At 39.5% G+C, this 25,538-nt stretch overlaps 1 protein-coding gene across 2 annotated transcripts in view; it reads right to left on the bottom strand.

Moving 5' to 3' along the window:
• scn4ab (sodium channel, voltage-gated, type IV, alpha, b) overlaps positions 1-19,521 on the bottom strand; it is a 56,818-nt gene extending 37,297 nt beyond the window's left edge. Inside the window, exons 1-5 of one of the 2 annotated variants that reach the window (XM_057345567.1) lie at positions 19,418-19,521; positions 2,985-3,309; positions 2,532-2,652; positions 2,214-2,301; positions 1,973-2,101 (exon numbers count right to left, since the gene is read on the bottom strand). In XM_057345567.1, coding sequence (XP_057201550.1) covers positions 1,973-2,101; positions 2,214-2,301; positions 2,532-2,652; positions 2,985-3,254 — 608 coding nt within the window. In that variant the 5' untranslated portion in view covers positions 3,255-3,309; positions 19,418-19,521. Of the gene's footprint in view, positions 1-1,972; positions 2,102-2,213; positions 2,302-2,531; positions 2,653-2,984; positions 3,310-6,093; positions 6,264-19,417 lie in introns of those variants that run through there. The other variant, XM_057345566.1, reaches the window with a different exon arrangement.
• Between the last annotated feature and the right edge of the window lie 6,017 nt (positions 19,522-25,538).

Raw genomic sequence — 25,538 nt, forward strand, 5'->3', positions numbered from 1 at the left:
TTCTCCTTCACAACTCCTTCCTGGTGGAACATTCTTCCTAATTCAGTCCGGTCAACCACATCTCTCACAACATTCAAAACACTACTTAAAACCAATCTCTTCTGTGAATACTTATCAGACAAATGAAAAAAAAAGAAAAAAACGAACCCTCTCTCTTTCTCTCAACAGGTATTTTTCTGGCTTTTGTTGAAACTAGTAACTTGGTATTAGCACCTATTGTATTATTGCTCCTGTATGAAATATCAATTTATTGCTCCCTGAACTCTCTGTAAGTCGCTTTGGATAAAAGCGTCTGCTAAATTACTAAATGTAAATGTGTCCGTGATGTCACCAGTAGGTTTGTGAAGAGCAATTTTGAAGCTTAAAGTGGGCGGAACCGGTCGTCGACGTCTTGGCAGCGTGTCATTCCCAGATAATGAAAATGGGCAAAAAGGCGGGATGTGGGTGGAGCTGAGGTGCCTGGTTGGTGAAACCACCTGTCACTTAAAGTGATACTTCACCCAAAAAATTCTGTAATCATTTACTCACCTTCGAGTTGTTCCAAATGTGTATACATTTCTTTGTTCTGATGAAAGATATTTGGAAGAATGCTTATAACCAAACAGATCTCAAAACCCATTGACTCCCATAGTAGGAAAAATTACTTTATCATTTTCTTTGTTCTGTTGAAAAAAGAAGACCTCTTGAAGAATATAGGACAACAAACAGTTCTGGGGCACTTTTGACTATACCATTGTATTTTTTCCTACTATGGTAGTCAATGGGTGTAGAGATCCATTTGGTTATAAGCATTATTCCAAATATCTTTTCTAAAAGAGATTTATACACATTTTGAACAGCTCGAATGTGAGTAAATGATGACAGAATGTTCGTTTTTTGGGTGAAGTATCCCTTTAAGTGGCCACGCCCTTAATTATGCTTAATAAATAAGGCTTAATATAATTTAAACGGATGAGTTATAAAAAAATTCACCCCCATCACTGTTGTCATGAAGGGCAAGCTGTAAACATGTTTTTTTCTGCTATAAAGTTGGGCATTTTAACATGGGATTCAATGAGATTCTGCTCTGTTTTGGAGCCAGTCTCTATAGCGGCCAGTGTTGGTTTCATGAGAGAGACCGGAAGGTTGTCGCTCGGGTAACACCCATTTCAGAACAATTATCCACCAATGTCCAAATACACATTCATTATCAAAACCACAGTCTGTTGTAGTAAGGGCCAAAGTGTGAAGCTGAGATTTACTGCTAAAAATAAGTCTGGAAAGTGATCTCATTTTACAAGTGGATAAATATTTTCACTCAGCCGATCTGTGATTGTGAAAGGGAAGTGAAGGTGGACGTTAAGGAGGTTGATGGAGAAACTGAGAACACGGGTTGTCTTCAGAGGACCAGGGCCTCCTTATGGTTCGGTGATGCTGTAAACACGTTGACTTCCAACCTCTAAGTGGGTATTTTCACAATGTCAGAAGCTCATGCCCTGCCACTTTCTAATGTGGTTACCAAACTTCATCTCATGAGCAACATACCCTGACTAAGCATAAACGAATTAGTCACACACTATGCTAAGTATTCGGTGAGGCATCTGATTACAGGAACCACTGTTAAAAATAAAGTCACAAACTGTTACCGACCAAGTGAAAACATCCATTTGCTGTTAACCACAACAGGGAGGGTTTAAATGGCAACATTTTAAAATGTAGGTTTAAGAAGTGTAACATTTTAGAAGTAAATATGGTTCATTTAATGTAAAAATTGGTTCTTTAAATTAATTGAGAATTCATAAAATAACTTTTTTCTCAATTTCTTAAAGGGACAGTTCACCCCAAGTTCTTTCATTACTGACTAAACGTCAGAGATAGACAGTTTTGGTCCCAATTCACTTTAATTGTATGGGAATAAAAAAAATTGTGTTGGATTTTTTAATTTGTGTTGGATTAGTCAGTAATTTTACAGTAAATTATGGGCCATACTTACGCCATGGTGATGACTATGAAATCCAGCCAATTCCACGGGTCTCGAAGGAATGTGAAATCACCCATGCAAAATCCCCTGGATAACACTTTTACTGTTGCCTCAAAGGTGTAAATGCCAGTGAAAACATACCTATGGCACAGAGAAAATGGAGACACCATCAGAAAAGCAAATTTCCTACAAGCTGTCAAATGGTGCATTTGTGGAATTCTGGGAAATTTTGTTTTGGAGATGTGATTCTTACTCTACTGTTTTGCTCCAGGCTGGTGCGTCACTCATGGTCATGAACACACAGTTTGACATGATGGTTATCATAATAAACATGCTGAACAATTTGCTCTGGAGTAAAGGATCATTTGGAGGATAATTTGTGGTTGTAAATGAAACAAATTGGTTGCCCACTACATAATGCAAAGTAAATGAATTCAATACTTTTCACTCTTTCAATTTTCATTTGTTCTTATTTATAGTATTTGGAAGCAAAAAAATCTCACACTTACTGTCTTATATTAAAATGTTTAAAAATCTACTCTTAACACTACTTCATTGTTTTCCAAAGGATATGAATGTATGAGTATTCGGATGGCAAATCGTCGAATGGGGCTGAATGGACTCAGAATGTAGCAGGCGGGTTCAGCACTGAATCTGTATATTGTATTTCCTTTGGTGATCACAATGAAAGTCTGCAAAACAGATAAACAGGCACACTTAGTGTATAACCATCTTCAATAATATTGATTTGTAATTGCAGACTTTTGAGTTCAATTTAAAACTCTAAGCTTTCTTTGGAAACTCTAATGGACACATTCGAGTCTTATGAGAATCTGAAATGCATTTGCTCTCTATTTAATCTATTGATGTCTATGACAAGTAATTGAGATATTTAAGAGATCTCATCTGTGATTTTTTTCTTGCATTTTCCAATATATATATATATATATATATATATACATATCAAACACTATATATTATCTTTTTTGGACATCAGAAATTGAAAGAATGCTTTGTCACTAACTTTTTTTGCTCTGTAATATGGATCCAACTCCTCCAGAGGCACATTGAGAAGCTTTGATGGGGGGTCTCCATAGATGAAAGGCAGGACCTTTCCTGCCTCCAAATCACTGCTGGGTTTGGGCAGGTCTTCCTCACCCACCTCAATATTTTCAGCCTTCAGCCGCTCCTGCTCGATGGCCTCCTCTGCCATCCATCGCTCGATCTTGGCGAGCGACTCCTGAGTGAAGGGCCGGAACACATCTGTGCCTGTAGGGGGGAGTAAACTCGCCATTTTGGCATTCTGCTGGGTCAGAGATGCCACCACCTCCGGGTCCTTCAACTGTGACCTACAGGGATTAAGAGGAATTGCGTGGTCAAAGCAAAAAATGAAATTAAAGAAATGGTCCTTAAAAAAAAGGTTATAATATTGCATCCTCGTGTTAAAGGGATCACCCAAAAATGAAAATTCTGTCATCATTTACTCAATGACTTACTTTCTTCTGCAGAACACAAAAGAAGATTGATAACCGAACAGCGGCGGTACCCATTTACTTGCTTGGTTTTGTCGATAGTGAATGGATACCGCCATACGGTAACATTCCTTAAAATATATTCTTTTGTGTTCTGCAGAAGAAAGAAAGTCAAACAGGTTTGGAATGACAAGAAGGTGAGTAATGATGACAGAATTTTCATTTTTGGGCGAACTATCCCTTTTACCCAGAACCTATACCTGTATAGAGTACATCAAAGATATTAAGTTATCTCCAATGTCTGGGACTATCAGTCACCATTGAGTTTCACTGTAAGGGAAAAATAGCAGCTTCAACATTCAAATAAAAGATTTCACCATAACCAGTATTCATGTTATTTAATGTCACCACAAAGTCCTTTGTCCATCACTGTTCATATTAAATAAAGTTTGATATAAGACAACAGTCAAATTCTGAAATTTTCTGAAACATGCAATATTTTTTTGTTGTTTAAAGTTTTTTTAACAACAGAATGTGCATAAACTAAAATGCAGAGGTGGAAAGTAACGAATTACATTTACTCGCGTTACTGTATTGAGTAGGTTTTTTGTGTACTTGTACTTTTTTAAGTAGCTTTTAAAATCTGTCATTTTACTTGTACTTAAGTATGATTTGTGTGATGTATTGTACTTCGCTATATTTAAAATCACATCCGTTACTGAGTAAAAAAAGAATGAAAACATTGCAAGGAAAAAAACGGGACCGGAAATTACTCCAGTGAATGATGGGCGCGAGTTTGAGTTTGCGCCAATACCAGATTAGAAGAGCGATAGCGATGGAGACGGAGAAGTTAGACTTCGGTATAGTGCACCTGTCCTAAGGTGAAACCCTATCGAACTCTAACTGCTGAAGACAGTGAAGTAAACCCCTATTTAAGCAACCATTTTAGCTTCAAGACAGGATTATGGACGCTGTGCAAACTAGCATTTTATAAAAATCCTTATGTGCAAGAATGTTGAGGTAAGATAAATAATATTTGTTTAAATAATGCTCGTACCCTTGTTGCATTGGTAACTAATAAAATGTTTGGACAGTTTAGTAAAAGTCAAAACAACATTGGTGCATAATGCTATTTTAAGTGTTTAATCCCGTTTTGTAGACACGGTTCACTAATGTGTCTGCACCACATTTACGCAGTGTGTATGGAACCGAACTGAACAACTTCTGCTTTAATGACATATTTAAATGTGCATCATATACTGTATGTCTCTCTCTTCTGTAAGCGCGGTGCAAGAAAGTCATATGAAAATGTGCTTGCTATTTCATGCATTTGAAAAGCCTCGCAGCCCTGTCGTACAGTGTTGCCTGATCATTGTTGAAAAGAACAGCAAACAACAACAAGCCCAAAATAAACCTACACATCGACACATTTAATAAAGCAAAAATTTACTACGCACAACTGTTCACTTTATTAACTATAGAATGTATCTGCAGCTTCATAAGAAAAGACTAAACAACAAATGCGAAGCTCTTAAAAATATGTAAACATGGCAACACCGCGAGAGCGCGCTGTGAAGCTCTGGCCATAAACAAAACACAGCGTCTCTGTCTGTGTTTTAGTTCAAATTGCCTCACTTAACCAGTCTTTGGCCGAAAACAGCAGATACGCATCAAACGGATTAAACTCTTGGGATTCATGTTTCTTGTTCACTGCGATCAACGGCAAACATGTTGCTATAGTAACGATCAGGATACCGGTCAATCATCACATTTACTCTCATTCCATACAAACGTGGAACCATTTATACGTGGTTTCACTGCTGAAACTTAGCTGTGTGTACCATTGATTATTTATTAAGAAAACAAGGCTTACAATCTTTTTTAAGGCTTAATTTAGCTTCTTAAGGAAATATTTATTGATTTAAGAATTGTTTCGTTAATATTGCTGCTATAGGATTCTGTGATATTTCTGCAAAACAAGGCAAACATTATGTCACAATCCCAGTCCGTGTTTCCCCTGTGTTTGTGAACTTTTCTGTCACTTCCTGTTCTGTGCCATGTTTTGTAGTCGTTTGTAGTTTTTAGTGTTAATTAGTTCCTCCAGGTGTGTCTTGTTATCTTGTTAGTTTCTATGTGTTTAAGCCCTAGTGTTTCCTTTGTTTGGTGTGGGTCTTTCTTTGTCTTGTGGCAGAACCATGACACATTATTTATGTGTTGCAGTGCACTTGTAACCCGTTTTAATATATAAAATTAGGCACTATGATGACTAGTGTTGGTGTTGCACAAAACAGGAGAGGTCCCCCCGCTTTTAAAAAGTAACTAAGTAACTTTTACTTTGAGTAAATTTTAAACAAGCTACTTTTTACTTTTACTTGAGTAGATTTTTTGACTGGTAATTTTACTTGTACTCAAGTACAATTTCATCAAAGAAAGTAGTACTTGTATTTGAGTATAATTTTTTTTACTTTTTCCACCTCTGCTAAAATGTTGCCAGCATTGCAATTTTTTCACACCACAAACATTTGCACTAATACATTACTATTAAGGCATGACACCAAAAAAATATTTCAAAACAAAAACGTAAACAAAAGAATTCCCTATCATTATCAAGTGATGCTATCGAACCATCTCGTAAAGCATGTGAATATTTTCTAGACTTACAGTTGATGAGGCCATAGTCTTAAATTCTTGGCTCTGTTTGGGTGAGCAGAGCGATTCCGACGCCAAACCTCCAGCAGATTTATCTTTCTTTTAGGCATGACTGCTGTTTCCTCAGTGTTAAGCGCGCTCAACCAAATGAAGAACAATGATCAGACTGACTGCTAATCTTTGTGGCCAATTTTTACTTTTTCCATGCAGCTGGATCAAGAAAAGACACCGCCCCTCGCAAAAAAAGAAACAGCTCTGCACACAAAGATTAGATTTTTCTCCCAAAAGCCGGTGCACAACAGAAAAGTTCAAGAGGTTTTCAAGAACTGAGCAATTCTTGGAAACATCTATTGACAGTATTTAGTCCCAGACAATAATCACTGTTGTGTGTGTTTAGTACAGACGGTTTCAAAGTGACAACATAAACAAATGTTACTGCACATGTGTGCGTTCGTGAACTGCCCTTAACTTCCAGAACACATTCGCAAATAATAGAGTGCCTGTAGATTATTTCCGATAACAAGCAAAATAGACCGAGAAGAAATGTAACTTGGCTACACTTGCCTCTCAAATATTTTGAATTTAGACCAAGCTCAACCGCTAGATGTCAATGTCCCATACGGTTTCTCTAAATGCGACAAAACTACAGGACCCATTCAACATATTGTTTATTTAATAAAATTAACATACAACAAAATTCAACAAATCGTTTATTCAGTAGAATTATTATACAATAAAATAATAATATAAATTCATATTAACATAAATTAAATATAAATAGGTATATTATTAGACACTAGCCAGACCCATAAACAAACACAGACAGGAAGTTAACTGCAGTCCAGGGGCGCGCGTCAGATGAAACGGTCTATAACCAGAAGAAACACGTTGCAGTGGATAAAGAGTTAATCATTCATTGGCCCTTTAAAATATATTTACATATCTAATTATGCAAAAAAAAGAAAGTTGGTTTCATTTTGATGATGTAACACGTTTGAAACATATTTATTCAATTCAATTCAATTTTATTTATATAGCGCTTTTCACAATGTGCATTGTTCCAAAGCAGCTTTACAGGAGCAAATAAGAAAAACACAGAAAGGTAAAACACAGCACAGTGCATGGTGTTTATAGACCAAGCAAGATCATTATAATAAATAATATCTAATAAATAAATAAATAAATAAATGCAGTCTCCCGGTGAGCAAGCCAACACTGCACTGCTCTGCTGTGGCGAGGAACCCAAACTCCAATGCTGAATAATGGAGAAAAAAAAACCTCGGGAGAAACCAGGCTCAGCCGGGAGGGCCAGATCTCCTCTGACGTGTCATAGCTGCACTCAGTGACCCCGACCAAAGCCACCGAGCAACGTCCACGAAGAACAGGGAGAGCCCACGAGCCGCGACCCAGGAAGCCCCACCCGCCGAAACCGTGCAGGTCCAACCCGGTCCCATTCCGTGGTCAACAACAGACAACAGAGGGACAACCAGGGAAAAGTAGTAATGGCATAATTAACTTTATTCCTCTGTTGTCCGACATCGACCACAAAACAATTTATCACATCTATACGTTTTTTTATGATATGCAAGCGAAAGAACGTGTGATTCTGCAAATCCAGCATTCTGCTCACCGACGTCTTTTCAACATGCAAAATCTCACAGCAATTAAATCTACACAGAAGACATATGAAACTTTATAGAATCTGCTCGCTGGGTGTTGAGACCCGTGTTTATCCCCATCTTTATAACGCTGGTCGAGAGCCAAAGGCAAGCTTGGGTCATTCGGCTATTACATAACACAAACTCACCTGTTCTGTTAGGAATGTGATTCAACTTATAGTCACTAATAAGGGTCTATTATGTTTAGGAGGCCGACACCCCCTGATAAACAGGTGCTTGGGTTTTCACATAGTCCTTAAGTGAATTCAATGAATAAGTTGTGAATTGAAGTGACGGTCGGTGCTCTGGTGTAGATGTGAGGAACCGACACTGTGGTAACTCAACAGCTGCCGTGGGCCATCAGCGCACGCTACGGCGTCAGGTTACTGGTGAGTCTACTCATTCTTGCCATGCGTTTGCATTCTTATATTGTAGCGATAAACAAGCCCTGCCTCCTGATACATTCCAACCCCGCCCACCTTACCACTCAATCAGCCCGCTTGGTACTCAGGCGCTAAACAATATACACTACACCCATCTTCTGTTATTTCCCCCCGATGTTTCAATGAGTGGTCTGCCGATGTTTTTTATGATTGTTTGGTTACATTCTGGGTTTTGAGGTTATCTTTCAAGTCAGATGCCAGAGACAGATGGCCACTGAGATTTTCCCACAACTGTTGAGCTTCACTGCACCAGTCTGCTTTCTTTATGATCAGGCACACTTTAAGGCCCCCAGAACTGTTTGCTTTCCTACATTCTTCAAAATATCCTCTTTTGTGTTCAACAGAACAATAACATTTATAAAGTAATTTTCCTACTGTGGTAGTCTATGGTGGAACTGTTTGGTTACAAGCATTCTTCCAAATATCTTTCTCTGTGTTCGTCAGTACAAAGAAATGTATGCAGATTTGGAACAACTCGAGGGTGAGTAAACGATGACAGAATTTTCATTTTTGGGTGAACTGTTCCTTTAAGCGCACTGTAAATCACTTTGGATTAAATCATCTACCAATTGCAAATGGTAGCATATTTGCATTCATTTATTTACAATTCTATTCTTACTCTTTCTTGGACACGCATGAGTCAATGGGTCAGCGTCAACACATCAAATCTTACATTTACGAAAATGTAATTTATGATCAAGTCATTCATGTTTATAATGGATTGTGTCTTGGTCACAGCCCAGCCATGTTTTCAGAGCTCCACATCAGCAGTTTCTTCTCCTGACTAGTCGCCATGTAACAAACACTAAAGCTAGAGACCCCGAGGTGAGACCTGAGAACCAGCGTCTCCTTGACAGAGACGCAATCAATACAGGTCATTAAACTCAAAATATCTGAATCATCCAACCTTACAATAAACAGACAGGAGTGATGTTTCAGATGGCAACATGTTTAACATGTGTTTTCACCCTTGAACTAGTGGGAAATATATTGATCTCAACACATTCCATTTCAGTTAACAGTACTGTTATATTTTTCACTAGAAACCACTATCACTTGGATGATGGTGAATCAGTGAGCAAAAGAAAATAAAGTAAAACAAATAACAAATACTAGCCAAATACTACCCTCAGGGGTCTACAGTGGTACTGCAAAGGATCCTCAAATTATTGTTTGATATCAAATATTTTCTTCAAAAACTGGCATTAAACAAAAATGCCAATAGAAGTTCATAAAAATATTTAAACAAATAAATGAGAAGTATTAAAATGAGAAGCATAACGTTCCCACATTATTGTTATACAATAACAGTATACGCTTTTTCATCCCAGGAATAATTATTTTAATATCGTTGTAAAGTAAGCATCATAAAATATGTATAACCATTTGTATGGTACAATACACATTTATACCAGGCTAAATTTTATACAATATGTACAAGGGTCACTGCTCCCATATCCATCAAGGGCTCATCAGCCAAAAAAAGATTGAAGATGTCTTTTGTAAATCACTTTCCAGATAAATTACAGGAAGGGAGCATTTTTATCAAACAGAGTCATGAGCAAAACTCATGAGCAAAACACAAAGACCGAATGAGGTGAAGATATTACGAAGCAGGGGAAAGTCCACAGTACAGTGCTGAAGGGGGCAGATGTTTGAGAACAGAAGTGATTTATTCTTCACAAGTCATGTGGAGACCTTACGGCTCAATTTCTGAGCCACACATTCTCTTTCTCCCACAAATGAAAGCTGGATATTACATATGCTCACACTTTTTTACAGTTATGGATTTAGCAGATGCTTTTATCCAAAGTGACATACAGGGCTTTTAAGACATACATTTTATTAGTATGTTTCCAGGAATTTGAATCTAATGCCCTTACAAATTGAGCTTGACGGGAAAAGATGTTTTTTTGTCTATTATGCTATTTTCAAGCACATCTGTCACGAATGGGCGTGGTGGAAGAGAACCCAAGCGCAGGCAACGGCAGTGAAGGGGTTAACAGATATATTTATTAAACAGAAACAAAACACCCTCAATGGGGAAAACGGAACTCAGAAATATATAAAACAAAAGACTTTCCACGAGGGGGCAAAATGAAAACAAGACATAACTAAACTCAAGGAACTCGACACAACGTCTTAAACTAAAACAAGGCAGGATAAAACTAAAGCAAAAACAAGACTCACAGTTCTCACACAACACAGGACACAGGAACACGGGCGACTGCATGAACACATACACAATACAATCCACGAGCACAAGACAAAGAAACAAGAGGGTATTTAAAGGGAAGACAAACGAGGGATAACGACACGGGGCAGGTGTGGGTAATCAAACACTTAGGGAAGGATAACGAGGAAACGAGATGGCGGGAACAGAGACGAGACACTGGAAAAACACATGAGAGGTAAAAACAAACATCTCATGGCCTTCCCACATAAAACCCAAGGACTCTGCCCCGATCCCACCACACGACTAGAATTTCATAAACAAGACGGTGGGACCGTGACAGAGCCCCCCCCTTAATGAACACCTCCAGGTGTTCACCAAGGGGTGACTAACAAGACCTGACAGACTGGACCAAAGACAAAAACCAGACAAACATGGTGAACAAGACAAGGGGCAGACATGACAACAAGACCACAGGACTGGGGTGGGGCAACAAAAACAACAAACATGGGAGGGGGGGTGGGGCAAAACAAGGGCCCATAGGGGGCAGTCCATGGGGGTGGGGAATAGTCCCAGTCCCCGGCTGCGCTCGAGGGCGCGTAGTCCTGGGGATTTAGGAGGAGTCCTGGGGGGACAGTCTTTGGCCCTGGGAGTCTCCCAGGGACCGGCTGGAAGGCCGGCTGGACAGGGCTTGACGCCGGCTGGAAGGCCGGCTGGACAGGGCTTGACGCCGGCTGGAAGGCCGGCTGGACAGGGCTTGACGCCGGCTGGAAGGCCGGCTGGACAGGGCTTGACGCCGGCTGGAAGGCCGGCTGGACAGGGCTTGACGCCGGCTGGAAGGCCGGCTGGACAGGGCTTGACGCCGGCTGGAAGGCCGGCTGGGAAGGCCGGCTGGATGGCCGGCTGGGACGCCGGCTGGATGGCCGGCTGGGACGCCGGCTGGATGGCCGGCTGGATGGCCGGCTGGATGGCCGGCTGGATGGCCGGCTGGACGCCGGCTGGACCGGCCGACTGGACGCCGGCTGGATCGGCCGACTGGACGCCGGCTGGATCGGCCGACTGGACGCCGGCTGGATCACCCGACTGGATGCCGGCTGGATCACCCGACTGGACGCCGGCTGGATCACCCGACTGGACGCCGGCTGGATCACAGGACTGGACACCGGACTGGACACATGACTAGACACCGGGCTGGTCGCCGGCTGCACCGGCATCTGCTTCCCCCTCCTCGGCTTCTTTTTCCTGGACCGGCCCACAGGACATGTGGCCGGTTGCAGGGAAGCGGTGGGAGGCCCGAGATACTCCGCACCGGAGGAGTCGGACGGGGAGTCCCACGACTCCCTTCGTCTCAGCCGGCCACGGGTGTCGCTGGGTGGTGCAGCAAAGTGCCCCGAGGCAGATGGATCGGAGGGACCCAAGGTAATGGTGTCAATGTTAAGGACACGTTCCTCCGGAATCACCTCCAGGCGGGCCGGAGAGGCAAGATGTGCTGAGGCCCCTGGCGGATCCCGATTGTTAGTGTAACATACGAGATTCCCAAAACCCAGGGGTCTCAGCATCCGCATCTCCAACCGGGAGAGTGGTTCCGCAAGACAGCCATTAAACATCACCTTGAGCTCCTCTTCCCCAAAGCAGCCTCGCTCTGCTACATCCAGGAACTGATTGGCGAACACCCAGATGTTAGTGTCTCCCTGGCGGAGGGAAAGGAGGCGGTGGGTCTCCCTAGCCCGGCTCCCCATGTCCACAGAGCTGCCTGCTGGGCTCAGTAGTGGCTCGTGGATTCTGTCACGAATGGGCGTGGTGGAAGAGAACCCAAGCGCAGGCAACGGCAGTGAAGGGGTTAACAGATATATTTATTAAACAGAAACAGAAACAAAACACCCTCAATGGGGAAAACGGAACTCAGAAATATATAAAACAAAACACTTCCCATGAGAGGGCAAAAACTAAACAAAATCCAAAACAAGGCAAGGAATAAATCACACGACAGGGGAAGCTAGGTGAACACGAAACACTCACAAATCCAACAGGACCGCAGGTTACCACAGAGACAGGACGTAGGCACACGAGTACAGGATGCAAGTACAAACACACATGCAAACGTAATCCACGAACACAAGACAAAGAAACAAGAGGGTATTTAAAGGCAAGACAAACGAGGGATAACGACACAGGGCAGTTGTGGGTAATTAAACATTCAGGGGAAGATAACAAGGAAACGAGAGGAGTGGGGCCAATGACAAGACACTGGAGAGAACGTATATTATTGTCAAAAGGACAATAATATGTTTCTCTCCACACATAACCAAAAGCTTTGCCATGGCTCTGCTACAGGACCAAGAAAAACATGACTAAGGAAGCAGAGCCATGACACACATCTACTCATTTAGCAAACATTTCGGTAACACTTAAAACAATAAAGCTGTTAACATCAGCACAAACTTTGTTAGTGTAGGTCAATGTCAATACAATTGTTCATGTTAGTTCATGGTGCATTAAAAAATGTTAACAATTGTTGATTAAAACATTGTATAGTAAATGTAGTAAATTAACAAAAACAACCTTATTGTAAAGTGTTACTAACATTTCTGAAGTACTTTACTGAAAGTACATTTAGAAATTCTCTTACATGATGTGACCCAGTTCCAAAACATTTAGAAGCTTAAACTGGATTTTGGCTATTAGTACAACAGCAGAAGGTGCCACATACCAGCACATCCACACAGTCAGGCCAGTGAATTCAGTTCAGCATATAGAGATATATAGAGAAGCTCTGAGTAATCCTTCTGCTGATGGAGGACAGTCACATAACCGTGTTTATGACAGAACACTTTGTGACAGCTATGAGTGGCCACTATACAAGCCCATCATCCAGTCGCCGATGGGTCGGGCAGCCCGACCGAGCTCACAGATATGAAATGCAGTACCGATCATTCATCAGCAGCCTGTCATAAAATCACTTACAGCTTTGATAAAGAGACGCCACACAGAGAGCGTAGTGTGGTTGTAAAGGACCTTTGTAAAGGACAAACCGCTTTTACTACTGTCTCTTCTTGTTAACTTATCTTCTCGTTTTTGTTTTCTTTCACATGTACGCGCTAGTTCTTTTTTTTAGTGAGCTGTCTCGCTTCTCACTGTCTTAATGTAGGCAGCATCCTTACAGTCTACAAAGGGGTCCTTATTGTCCTAATTGACCTTCTTTTCCTACGTCCACCATCCTGGGTTTATTTTTATGAATGTTGTCGCAATGCAGAATCAAACAGCTCAGAATCAAACGGCAACAATTTACTAACAGCTATTGAATGTTCTTTTTCTCTTTTTTTTGCCTTTCTCAAAAAGTCATATCTCACCTCTCCCCCAGCACACTTCAACACACTGACGCTAGGCAATCTCCACTCGTCCTCACCCTGTGTGATGGGTATAAAATGATGGATCTAAATGCTCCCTATATATTCGTTGAGCTATAGCTATAGCTTGTAAATTTCTTAAACATTGCAAGATGGAAAGTAAAACCATTTTTAGGTTAACTTTGTGTCTGACAAGTTCTATAATGTTATAGACATAGCAGTCTTTCCACATATGGCATTTGACATGATTAACCACCCTATTTTGCTTTTTCTGCTGATCTGAGATCAGAGTGTTTTCTTTTCTATTTTAAACAACAGCTATTCCATTTAAACGCAGCATTCATGTCTTGTACAATATCAAGCCTGCTCAAGAACAAAATTTCACATTTACTACAGGGACCTTAGGATTTTCTCTAAGCACACACTCTTAAAAAATAAAGGTGCAACAAAAGGTTCTTCACGGCAATGCCAAAGAATAACGTTTTTGTTCCCTAAAGAACCTTTCATTCAAAAGTTCTTAAAGAAGCATTTCTGTCTTAGATTTTTTTAGTCTGTAGAATCTTCTCCCACTTCTCCCAAAAACCGTATGTGCAATAGAAAGGTTCTGTGGAACAATATAATCTAAGAAAGTATGTTTTAGCAACCTTTCTAAATTTGGGAGAGTGATTATTTGCCAAAGTTTTCCTGTAACAGTAAGGACAATATAAAGCACCATCGACAACTTGAATTTTCATCGAAAATGAATTTGCATGATGGTAAACAAAGAAATGAACAAAGATTTTTTTCCTACTATTGTAGTCAATGGTGGCCAAAAACTGTTTGGTTACAAGCATTCTTCCAAATATATTTCTCTGTGTTCATCAGAACAAAGACATTTATACAGATTTAGAACAACTTTTCATTTTTGGGTGAACTGTTCCTTTAAATACAAATATCTGTATTGGAGGCTTCATAATTTCTACTTGTCTCTTTAGAAATGTTATCAGGGTTAAACATTCAAACACTTCAATGGCTTATCATTCTGTTCAACTCCAATTTCAGTGTTGGAGTCCAAGCAAGCAGGAGAACCAAGACCTCACCCACCGAGCCAAGAACACGATCAACCCAAAAGATCAGGCCTAAGAGACATGCTGCAGTCCTGAGCACGGATCACTTTACATGCAGTGCTCCTCCTGTCTACAGCACACTCACAACTTGATTTTCTAATGATGAAAATGATAAATGATCTGAATCATCAGTTACACACATATACATGCGTGCACGCACACACACACACGCAGGACAGTCCATAGGCGTAATGTTTTTTATACTGTACAAACTATATATTTTATCCCCTAACCCTACCCCTAAACCTAAAGATCATAGAAAACTTTTTGCATTTTTTGCTTCTTAAAAAATATTGTTCTGCACAATTTATAATCTTTTTTGCCCATGGGGACCTTAATTTTGGTCCCCACGGTGACACGAGTCCCCATGTGTTGGTGTGCATTCAGGTTTAGGTCCCCACTGGGATATAAAAACATGTCCACACACACACACACACACACAGTTGCTGTAAATACAGTGTACCTGTCTATAAACACTTTTATTTACTATACATCTAAATATACAGTAAAAGTCTGAGATTTAAGATAATAAATGTTATTATGTAAATGAAGAAGAAATGGTGTGGGAATGTAAATTGGATGCATTTCTCTAGTGCTCAGACCTTTGGACCACACTGTACGGTATGTATACCATTACAAAAACATTTTGCTGCAAAACCAAATAAATCTAGATGAGCGTCCACAATGTCAGCACAGGCGCACACCTTCTCTAAGGCGCACACATCTCTGGGCACATGATCCGAGGCTTCCAAGTAAGAAATGTATACCATTAATGCAGCTGTATTAAGTAATCACGGTATAGATTTTCAGCGCTGAAGGGCAACGGAAGATGTGATGATCTGCCTAGTGCGGCGCATGAGTCAGATGGTCAAACAAATTAAATCTAGTGGTGAGAAACCTCATCCCCCCTGTGCCTCAGTGTCAAGATGTACAGTATAACCCCGACATACTTCAGTACTTCCAAATCAAGTTGAAGAGGAACAAAAATACTGGACATATTGTAAATGTCACAGACAGGCTACCACCAGAAGGGAAAATGTAGGGGGGGTGTTTTAAAACAATAAAGCTGTTGTCAATGTGCCATGACATGAGCTTGACCCTGCTGAAAAACAGAATGTAGCTGGTCAACTGCACATGTTGGGTTTTGGATGCTTTGGCGGTCAAACGGGATCACAAGAGAATGACGATGACAAAATTATTGCCACAAAAACACCCGTGTTCTTAAAGGGCTAGTTCACCCAAAAATGCTTTTATCATTTATTCACTCTCATTTTGCATTCTTTCAATGAAAGTGAATGGTGACCCAATCTGTCACCTGACCTGTCTGTTAACATGGGAGATAAAATGTCATGGTGTCATGTCATGTCAATTTGAGACATGGTGGTGAGTATAGAATTTTTCATCAAATGTTTGGTTGACTATACCTTTAAGGTCCTAAATTCTCAACATAAAAAACACCAAAACAAGAAAAACCAGCCTAGACTGGCACGACTTTGTACTAAAGTTCATTTCAAAGCTTTTCACAAAAATAAACAACCAGTCTTATCACACACTCCCGGTGTCCTTAAGGAACTTTTGATCTCCGGATCGTCTGCGAGGTCCAGCGAGCAGTCTGAGCGCAGGCATCACGTCTGCGAGCCAGGGTCTGGACTTAAATGGAGATTGGTCTGCTGAGCAGTATTAATACGAGACAGAGACCAACCTGATCTGTGTGTCTAATGAAGGCTCGCAGGACAGGGGGGTGACCTGGCCCCCTGAGGCTCTTACATGCGGTACGAGTCTGGCGGGGATGTCGCAAGCTTCGGTGGGACCTGGCAAAAAGCAGCAGGGAGTGGACGATGTGGGAACAGGGTTTCAAAAGCATGCATTTGATCGTCTCAGTTCTCAGAGCGGATGAAGCCATCCACTCATGAAACACAGTCCAAACCTCGCATGCCAGAGAGCAGGTGATTGATTTAGCAGTAGAGTTGACACCTGAATTTTAGTAGCTGATGCCAAGGTCACTGCTCAAATTTACACGTCCCTGGATAAAGTTTTACGGGTGGGTCCTTCCGGCCCCAACAAATCAAGTACAGTGGTAAAGTTACTGCAACGCTGTAGTTAAATGGTTTATATAATGCATAAACTTTATGGGAGTATCTACCTATAGATGTTTAGGTGGTTGACATTGATCTGTTTACACTGATACACTAAAGGCATATACAGACATTTACACTTGCCCACATACACGTACACACTGTACATTAGACCATCTGAGTTGAGCAAGTCTGTAAACAGAGTCCAGAGAGCCGGATGTCTCTGGAGGTGAATATCTCGACTGAGAGATGGAAGTGGAGACAGAATGCCGGCTCTAATGGCCAGATCAAAGGGAACTCCCCCAACTCAGTTATACATGGGGATCCTGTAGCAAGGTGAAACAGCATTAGCCATGAAGTGGAAATCTTGTATGAGAGAGAGAGAAAGAGAGGGAGAGAGAGTATATAAGTTGTAAATGATAAACCCACTTCTCTCGGTATACTCGGTGTGTCGATTCAAAAATATGCACTGACCGTCTTTGGTTCAGTTCTGGTCAGTTACATTTAGTTGAGTTGGATTAAATTCAGAAACAGAAGAAAAGAGAGGAGGTAACTTTTTTCATCAAACTAACCAATCAGCATGCAATCCCATTCGCTATACTTGACATATAGCCATTATAATTCTGATTTACTTTGATTTCTGACCCGATGATTCCCACATTCAGCTCTGAGTTCAGAGATCTTGCAAACTCTGATCATTTCCAAAACATGATTCATAAAACACGTACTCCCGGTTCTAAACTCTGATTGAATGAGCTACATTCAAAGCTGTTGTAAAACACACCTGTGAGCGCATATCAAATGAATTCTATATTAACGCGCTAAGTTGCTTGGCAACAGTAAACAGCTTAAACACTGCCAACAACATCCTGTAACCGTAGTAAAATTACTGTAACACATGGCCTGCAACTTAAAGCATTAAATCATTTCATTTCTTTCAATCTACTGTTGATGTTGTTGTTTTATTATTAAAATAAAAAAAACTGGAATGTGTATATTTATTGTTTTTGCAATAAACAGATTTCTAATTGTATCAAGAGTTGGATGAGCACATATCTGTACACACCAAATGAACTCGCCTGATCTTCCAAGGCAACAAACCAAGATGCTGTCCTTCTGAAACCTCAGATCTCCATATTTTGTGAAGGTTTTTTTGCCATAAATTATCATTAGTCACCCATTATGTTTGGCATGGCACTGGGTTTTGTAACTATCTAACCAATAAAAAGTATTAAAAAGTGCTTGTCAAAATTTCCTGAAAAACAGCGAATTTGAACATGGAAGGACAGCAACGATTTGAAGATGTTCTTTGGAGACTGACAACAAACCTCTGTCTTCCAACAGTGCCACACGCTTCCACTCAGCTGCACAAGAGCTGAACCCAATGAGCCCTGACCATATAACTGTTTTCTCTATAATCTCTGATATAATAATGGCTCCATGTGGACCCGCATATAGTCTCTTGATCGTGACTGATCGCTCTCAGCATCATTTAGTTCAAGACACGGCCAACACCCCCCACGTTAACATGGCATGCTTTGTGGCATGCTACTTACGAGCATCTGTCAAATGACGGCTTTTAACTTTGCTTTTAGCTGCACCTGCAAGATGTGCTTAAATAGCTAATGTCTGAAAACTAAAGAAACAAAGGGAACCAAAGTAAACTCATAACAGAATAATTTAATGTCTTAGTCTTCCTTCTTTAGGCCAGGTTTGTCACTAACAAAAATTTGTGTGCATTTAATAATCCTGTGGGCTTTAAATTCCTGTTTACAGTTTATGGATGCATCATATTTTGCTTTTTTTTCGCACATTCCTGTACATATCTATACTAATCTGGAAATAACTGTATATTAGCACACTTTCCAAAAAAATGCTGATTCTTGCAAATGTAAGCAAAGTGTAGACAACACTAACTTCTTCTGTAAGCAGTATCTTGAAAAGGAACACTGGCCAAATAACAAGAAATACACAGCTGAATGATACAGATTTAGGTGTGTAGCATTCAGAGAGACTGTTAGTACAACGTGACCAATGTAATAAATGACTTAAAGTACATTTATTATAGATAAAACATGATTTAACTCTGTCCGTTTTAACTTTAACGGCTCAACATTTTTGACTCTTTCACTGCCCCAAATTTTATTTATCACAACCAACAAAAAGGGCTCAGTAAATGAACTTAATAGAGGTTTGTTAGGTCTAGTTACAACGTTACAAGCCATACCTCATAACAGAAATATAATATAATGACAAGACCAAACTATAGCATATTTCACAGGTATAAGTAATATCAACAAGCAATAAGTAGAAACATCATGACATTTTCTAGCCATACTTTTTAATAAGACTAATAAGAATATTTGGCTCTGCTTATCCAACTGCTAATTTCGGTGTCTTTTAAGGGTACATAGACAACTAGATTATGTGAAATTCAAAGACAAGTGCCAAGCTCAATAAACTCAAGAACACTACACCAACCCCTAAAGCTGTTACCAGTAAAAGACGACCAGCAGTTCAGTGATTTTCTTTACCTTGTGCAGCAGGAAAACCGCGCTCCTTTATTTCAGATCCGAAGGTTAGTGTTGTTGAATCCACTCCGAAACTTTAGTCTCGTCTGGGAGAAAGTCCAGCTCCGGGGCAGCTGTCGCTTACGCACGGGTGTCTTGTGTGAAACCTGAGAAACGTCTCAGGTACGATCATAACTTTGCTTTAAACCTGTGACATGGCCAATATCTCACAACTCTCACGCGTCTTCGGGGATAAAAATCGGGTTATGAATTCAATACATGATACTGTTCAAACAAGACGGTATAATGTTTTAGGATAATGCAGTATGACTGATTACCCTATCATGCCGAAAGAAGCCTGACGATCAGACGTAAACAAACACTAAATATCCACGTAAACGCAACGAAATAAGCTATAGTGGTTAATTCGGGTATGTTAGGTATTGTTAAAGAATTAAATGTAATATTTAAAAAATATTTGTATTTAATTGGTTGCTGCTCTAGAGAGAGAACAGGGCCTTCTGTGCCCTGTTTGCAACCGTCTCTGTGACCTGGCATTATGTGTTTATTATTTTAATATAGGCTAATGTACGTATAGCCTACACCCTAAAATATATAAATTCCCATAAATGATTGTTTTATTGAGAGGACCCTGCGGTGATGGAGCAGATGCGCAAGAACAGATGCGCGTACCTTTGCGCGTCTTTACTTAATGGAGACGCTGGTGACGACGCGGGGAGTTTAGATGTGATCCCCTTTTGAAGGTAATCTATGTTACTTTCTGAAAGCGTGTTAATTTATGTCCTCTGGTGGAGTATGACAGGAGCCAACTCACTGATGTCGGCATGGCGCACAAGTTTTACGCACGACACGTTCATTGTGAGAAACAGGTTTGATACACACAGATCGGGCTATACTTTACAATTTAGGTTATTCTTGAGGACATATACAGGCCATTAAGCATTTGTTTTATAGCATGAAACAGCACGTTGTTTCTTTGCGTCAAGTGCCTCAAGTGTAACATATGCCAGTAAAGCACATTTTCTATGTATCGCATTAAGTCATGTTTTCTGGACATCTGGGGATGAAAACAGGAAATAAAAATGAATAGTGTGTATTCATTCGCATGACAAGACCTTCTATGAATTTGTTCTCGAGTGTGTGTATCTGAGAGATTTTGGAAGAGGATAAATCTGGTCCAAGATTTTACCCATAACAAACAAGGCTTTTGTAGAGTAGGCCTACGCGTCATGCCTAACAGACAAGATATTCATAGATATTATTCAGTGTAAATATTCAGGAATGTACTAGGGACACCAGATTGTCTGCGACATGATGTATTGCCATTCAGAATTAATTTAATATTACTAGGTCAAAAACAAGTCAGTGTTATTATACTGTGGATTATATCATGGCAAACGATGAGTGATTATTGTCCCATTGATCTTGAAACAGTGTGAATGGTAATTCTTTTTAGGGGACTGTAATTGGAAAACTGGTTTAAACGTTTATGATGAGGTAGTACTCTTGACTGACACACTTGAGCATGAACTTCTCTCCCTGCCAAGACACCTGTCTCGACACCTGTCATTTGATCTTATACAGGCTTCACAACAGCACCACCTGCTGGTCATTAACAGAACATCCTTTGCCTAAAACGGGATTGTTTTGCGATAGTAAGATTAATTTTAAAATGATACAAACTGGATTTCAAAGTTTAGAATTTATTATTAGGAAATCTAGTTATGTGGGGAAATACACTACAAAATCTGGAAGGACCCTTACAGTTGCAGCATCTTAAAGTATCGGCTTGCTAACCTGACAACACTTCGCACACACTGTCTAGACATTAATCTATTACAGTAATAATACTAAATGGCTCTCTTCTCTCAGGCATCTGTCCAAAGTCTTTTGAAACTGCAGCTGTTAAGCCCCTCCCACAAAGTTCCACACTGAACCACAACAGATACAGTATTTCACATTTTTACTCATAGAAAACTTTTGACATGGTTGATGTATATTAACCCCGTAGCATAAGGTCTCATTTTGAATGGTATTTGTACCACGGGCGGGACAGTGGAATTCTAAAGGGATTAACCTAACAGATTCTAAAACCTGATTTTTTGGATCATAACACAAAAAAGCCCCCATGAAGATTTGTGTATCCATCTTTCTATAAAATTCTCATTGTCTGACATAGTTATTTTGATAATAAATTTGATAGTAAAATTGTGTATTATATTTGGAAATATTTTTGGAGTATATTTGGAAACACCCAGATTTACCAACTGCAGCTCTGTCAGTAAACCACAGTCCAATAGACTGTATGCCACAATTTCCTTCACTTCAAAAAAAGGCAGATTAAATTATCAAATTAAAGTCTAAAAGGAAAATGATGACAGATAGAAAGGAATATTTGGTGTTCTTCGGAATTAAAATCATGCCTTAAATAATGTATTTTATAATTCCTTCTTTCAGAAAGAAAGAAATTAACCATTGTAACAGAGACCTTCATGAAAAGATTGGTTATTGCTGCAGTTCATATTGAATGCTTTTGTTAGAAAGTGCTCTCTTACCACATCACCCCATTTCTCAAGTCTATACAATGGCTTTCAGTCACATATAAAACTGATTTTGAAGTGCTGTTATTTAATTATAAATCACTCAGTGTCTTCGGTCTTAAATACATTGCAGATAATGCTTGTAGAATATAAACCTAATTGACGTCTTGCTATGATCTGCTGGGACTCATTCCAAACACGGTAAAATTACAGTATCTGCCACCAGTAGATAACTGAAACCAGATTTATTTTTAATGTGTTACTCGACATTATTTTATTTCCATTTGTGTACTTCTAGTATTTGCACATAAATATGTTTAGCCATGTCATATGAGATATTTATTTACATTTTTATTATGCATGGGCAAAACAATAGCAAATAATTTTAATAGTTAATTTTTGTCATTTTTACAACGTAAAATGCAGAGTTCACATTCAGAGCAATTGTGTATTTCATCTTTTCTCAGTTAAAACAAGCAACACAGATGTTTTAGCAGATCACATTACTGTAGTTAATACTGCCCTCATGTGGAGCACAGACAGAAATTCAGCACAAAAGCCAGGAAACTTTAAGGTTGTTTTCAGACAGACACTATAATATGTCTGCCAGTGATGAGATGGATCTTTGATCTAGAAGGTTCAGTAATTATCACTAAAAGTCCTTTTTTAAGTTATTTACTGTAAGTTATATGTTGAAAATTATATATTCGATTCTAAATTCTACTCTACTCTGTTCTACTCTACTTTTTTATTTTATTCTCTGTTCTACACTATTCATTTCTCTATTGCATTGTATTGTATTGTATTGTATTGTATTGTATTGTATTGTATTGTATTCAAATGCTGTGTTGTTTAAAACTCACGAGTGGGTCAAGAAGGACAAACCCAACCGTTGGGTTACAATCGCCTAGAAAATGTCCATATTTGTCCTAATCGTGTTGAAACAACCAGAATTTTGACCTGAGCACATCAGCGTAAAGTTCATTTACAACTCAATGGCTTTTCCCCTGTTTGACCAGACCATGAGTTGAAAACAATCCAGCATTCTATTCTATTCTATTCTATTCTATATTCCAGTAAATTAATTACTGATGACTACTAAAGGAAGCTGTGGACTTCAGTTAAATCACTCATCGCGTAATTCCTCTACATTTATTCTTATAGACAACAATAGTTTACATAAGCAGGCACTCATCTGACACTACTTAGTATAGTGTACTGTTTATAGAAGTCAATTTGTCATATAAACAACAGGCTCAGTTATATAAGCTTCTCAACACTACACACTCTTAAACAGCATAACTACATACCTACATGTTGAAAACACTCCTGTCCTCCTGGACTGTCAGAGGGACTTCATGTGGGTTTAACAACATGAAAGCAGACACCCCCAGCAGCCCTCCATCTCTGGGTCTGGGTGAAGAGCAGCATCGCACAGATGAAGACCTGCGATGAGGAGATGAAAGCAAAGCAAGAGCAGGAGATGCCATACTCGATCACAGCCACGGGCTCGAATGCACTGCATCTACACTGGATGTGGAAAGATATAGCATGAGTTATAGGAGACCACATGCTTCTGCTGTCTTAAGTGATTCACTAAGGGCTTCTGGGATTTGCACCAGAGCTGAAAGCATGGAAGGGAAATGTATCCTAGAATTAAAGCCATTAATGTGGGAGGTGAGACGGATTTTTAGTGGATTTTTTATTTCATATTGAATTTTCTTCCGTCTGGATCACAGTCCTGTTGTCTGGAAAAATGCAGTGCTAAAATCTATAAGAATATATAAGATTTTCTTTTTGAACTGATAAAGTGGACAAGGAAATTATCATTCATTTTTATTGATTATTTTTAAAGGAAAGGATTCTTTTAGCATTTTCTCAAAAATTTTTAACAATGGCATTTTAAAGTAGGTTCTTATACATTTTTTAAAATACAGTCTAGTGACCAGGGGCAGATGAGATGTTAACATGTTTTTTTCCAGATTTTAAAAGAACAGTTCACCCAAAAATAAAAATTCTGCCATCATTTCCTCACCCTCCAGTTGTTCCAAATCTGTATAAATTTCTTTATTCTGATGAACACAGAAAGATATTTGGAAGAATGCTTTGGAAGAATGCTTTTAACCAAACAGATCTCGGCCACCATTGACTACCATAGTAGGAAAAATTGCGTCATAAATGTCTTTGCTCTGTTGAACACAAAATAAGATATTTTGAAGAATGTTGGAAAGCAAACAGTTCTGGGGCACTTTTGACTACCATTGTAAATTTTGGTGGCCAAGAACTGTTTGGTTACAAGCATTCTTCCAAATATCTTTCTCTGTGTTCACCAGAACAAAGACATTTTATACAGATACTCGAGAGTGAGTAAATGATGACAGAATGTTCATTTTTGGGTGAACTGTCTCTTGTCATTGCATGCTTTCACTGCGCAAGACCATTCTGTAACAAATCAGTGCTCTATATCAGTGGTTCTCAAACTTTTTTGTTGTAAGGCCCCCTTTGTGTTAAGTGCATCGCTTTGCGGCCCCCCCATATAAAGACGTATAATCTTAAACTTAGAATTTTAATTAAACCAAAAACATTCAGTTATACAATGCTGGAACCTCAATTCGTTTGGTTGGTGGTGTCATTTTTATGATTTTTGATTGCATAAAATCTATGATAAATTTCTATATTTCATAAAATGTCACAAAATTTGTGGCCCCCTGGATCCATCTTGGGGCCCCCCAGGGGGCCACGGCCCCCAGTTTGAGAACCACTGCTCTATATAGACCATGCAAAGTTGTGTTTGAATGAGTAAATAATGACAGATTTGTCATTTTGGGGTGAATTAAATGCTTCTCATTTCTTATTTGTATATAAACAAAAAACACACAATATAATCGAGTCAGCAATTTAATACTTTTGTACTAGACAGCTGAACAATACTGTACTGTATATTAAAAAAAAACTTCCTTTGGAAAACTCAACACAACAATAGCAGTTCTAACAGTCTCAACAAAAGCAGTTCCCACATCCCAGATATAGATTATTCCAGAGGAACCGGAGATGCTTTTTTCCTTCTATCTGGAGTAGAGAGCTTCTGAAGGCAGGGAGAACAGGTGGACGCATCTCCACTCGATAAACTGTTGTTACTCAGCGGCTACATCAGGCGCCTGGATGACAGACATCAAGGCTTCACAAAGCAAGAATGGGCTGCAGTTGCTGCAGAGTGAAACCAGACAGAAGGTGTTTATCCATCATTCTTATCCCCAGAACAATGAAACTCCTAAATAAAGGCTTTTTGATGGGGTGCAAGACCAATGTAAGCTGTATCAGTACAGAATTTCTTCAGTTCTTATTTTGATCTTATTTTGAAATGGCATGTGCTAAAATACTTCCATATTCCCATCTTAATATGCAGAGAACAAAATCACAAGATGATGTCCCCACACCAAACCTCAAAAGCTGTCAAGATTCATCACAGACAAGATTATATCTAGCAAGGCCTGAGAGAGCAATTACAAATGATGATTATAGATTGGGCAGTCATGAAAGCATCAGTATTATGTTAACCTGCTAATTCTGTCATGCCCGGTATG

The sequence above is a fragment of the Triplophysa rosa genome, linkage group LG11 (genome assembly GCF_024868665.1).
Source record: "Triplophysa rosa linkage group LG11, Trosa_1v2, whole genome shotgun sequence".
In the NCBI taxonomy this organism is placed as follows: Eukaryota; Metazoa; Chordata; class Actinopteri; order Cypriniformes; family Nemacheilidae; genus Triplophysa; species Triplophysa rosa.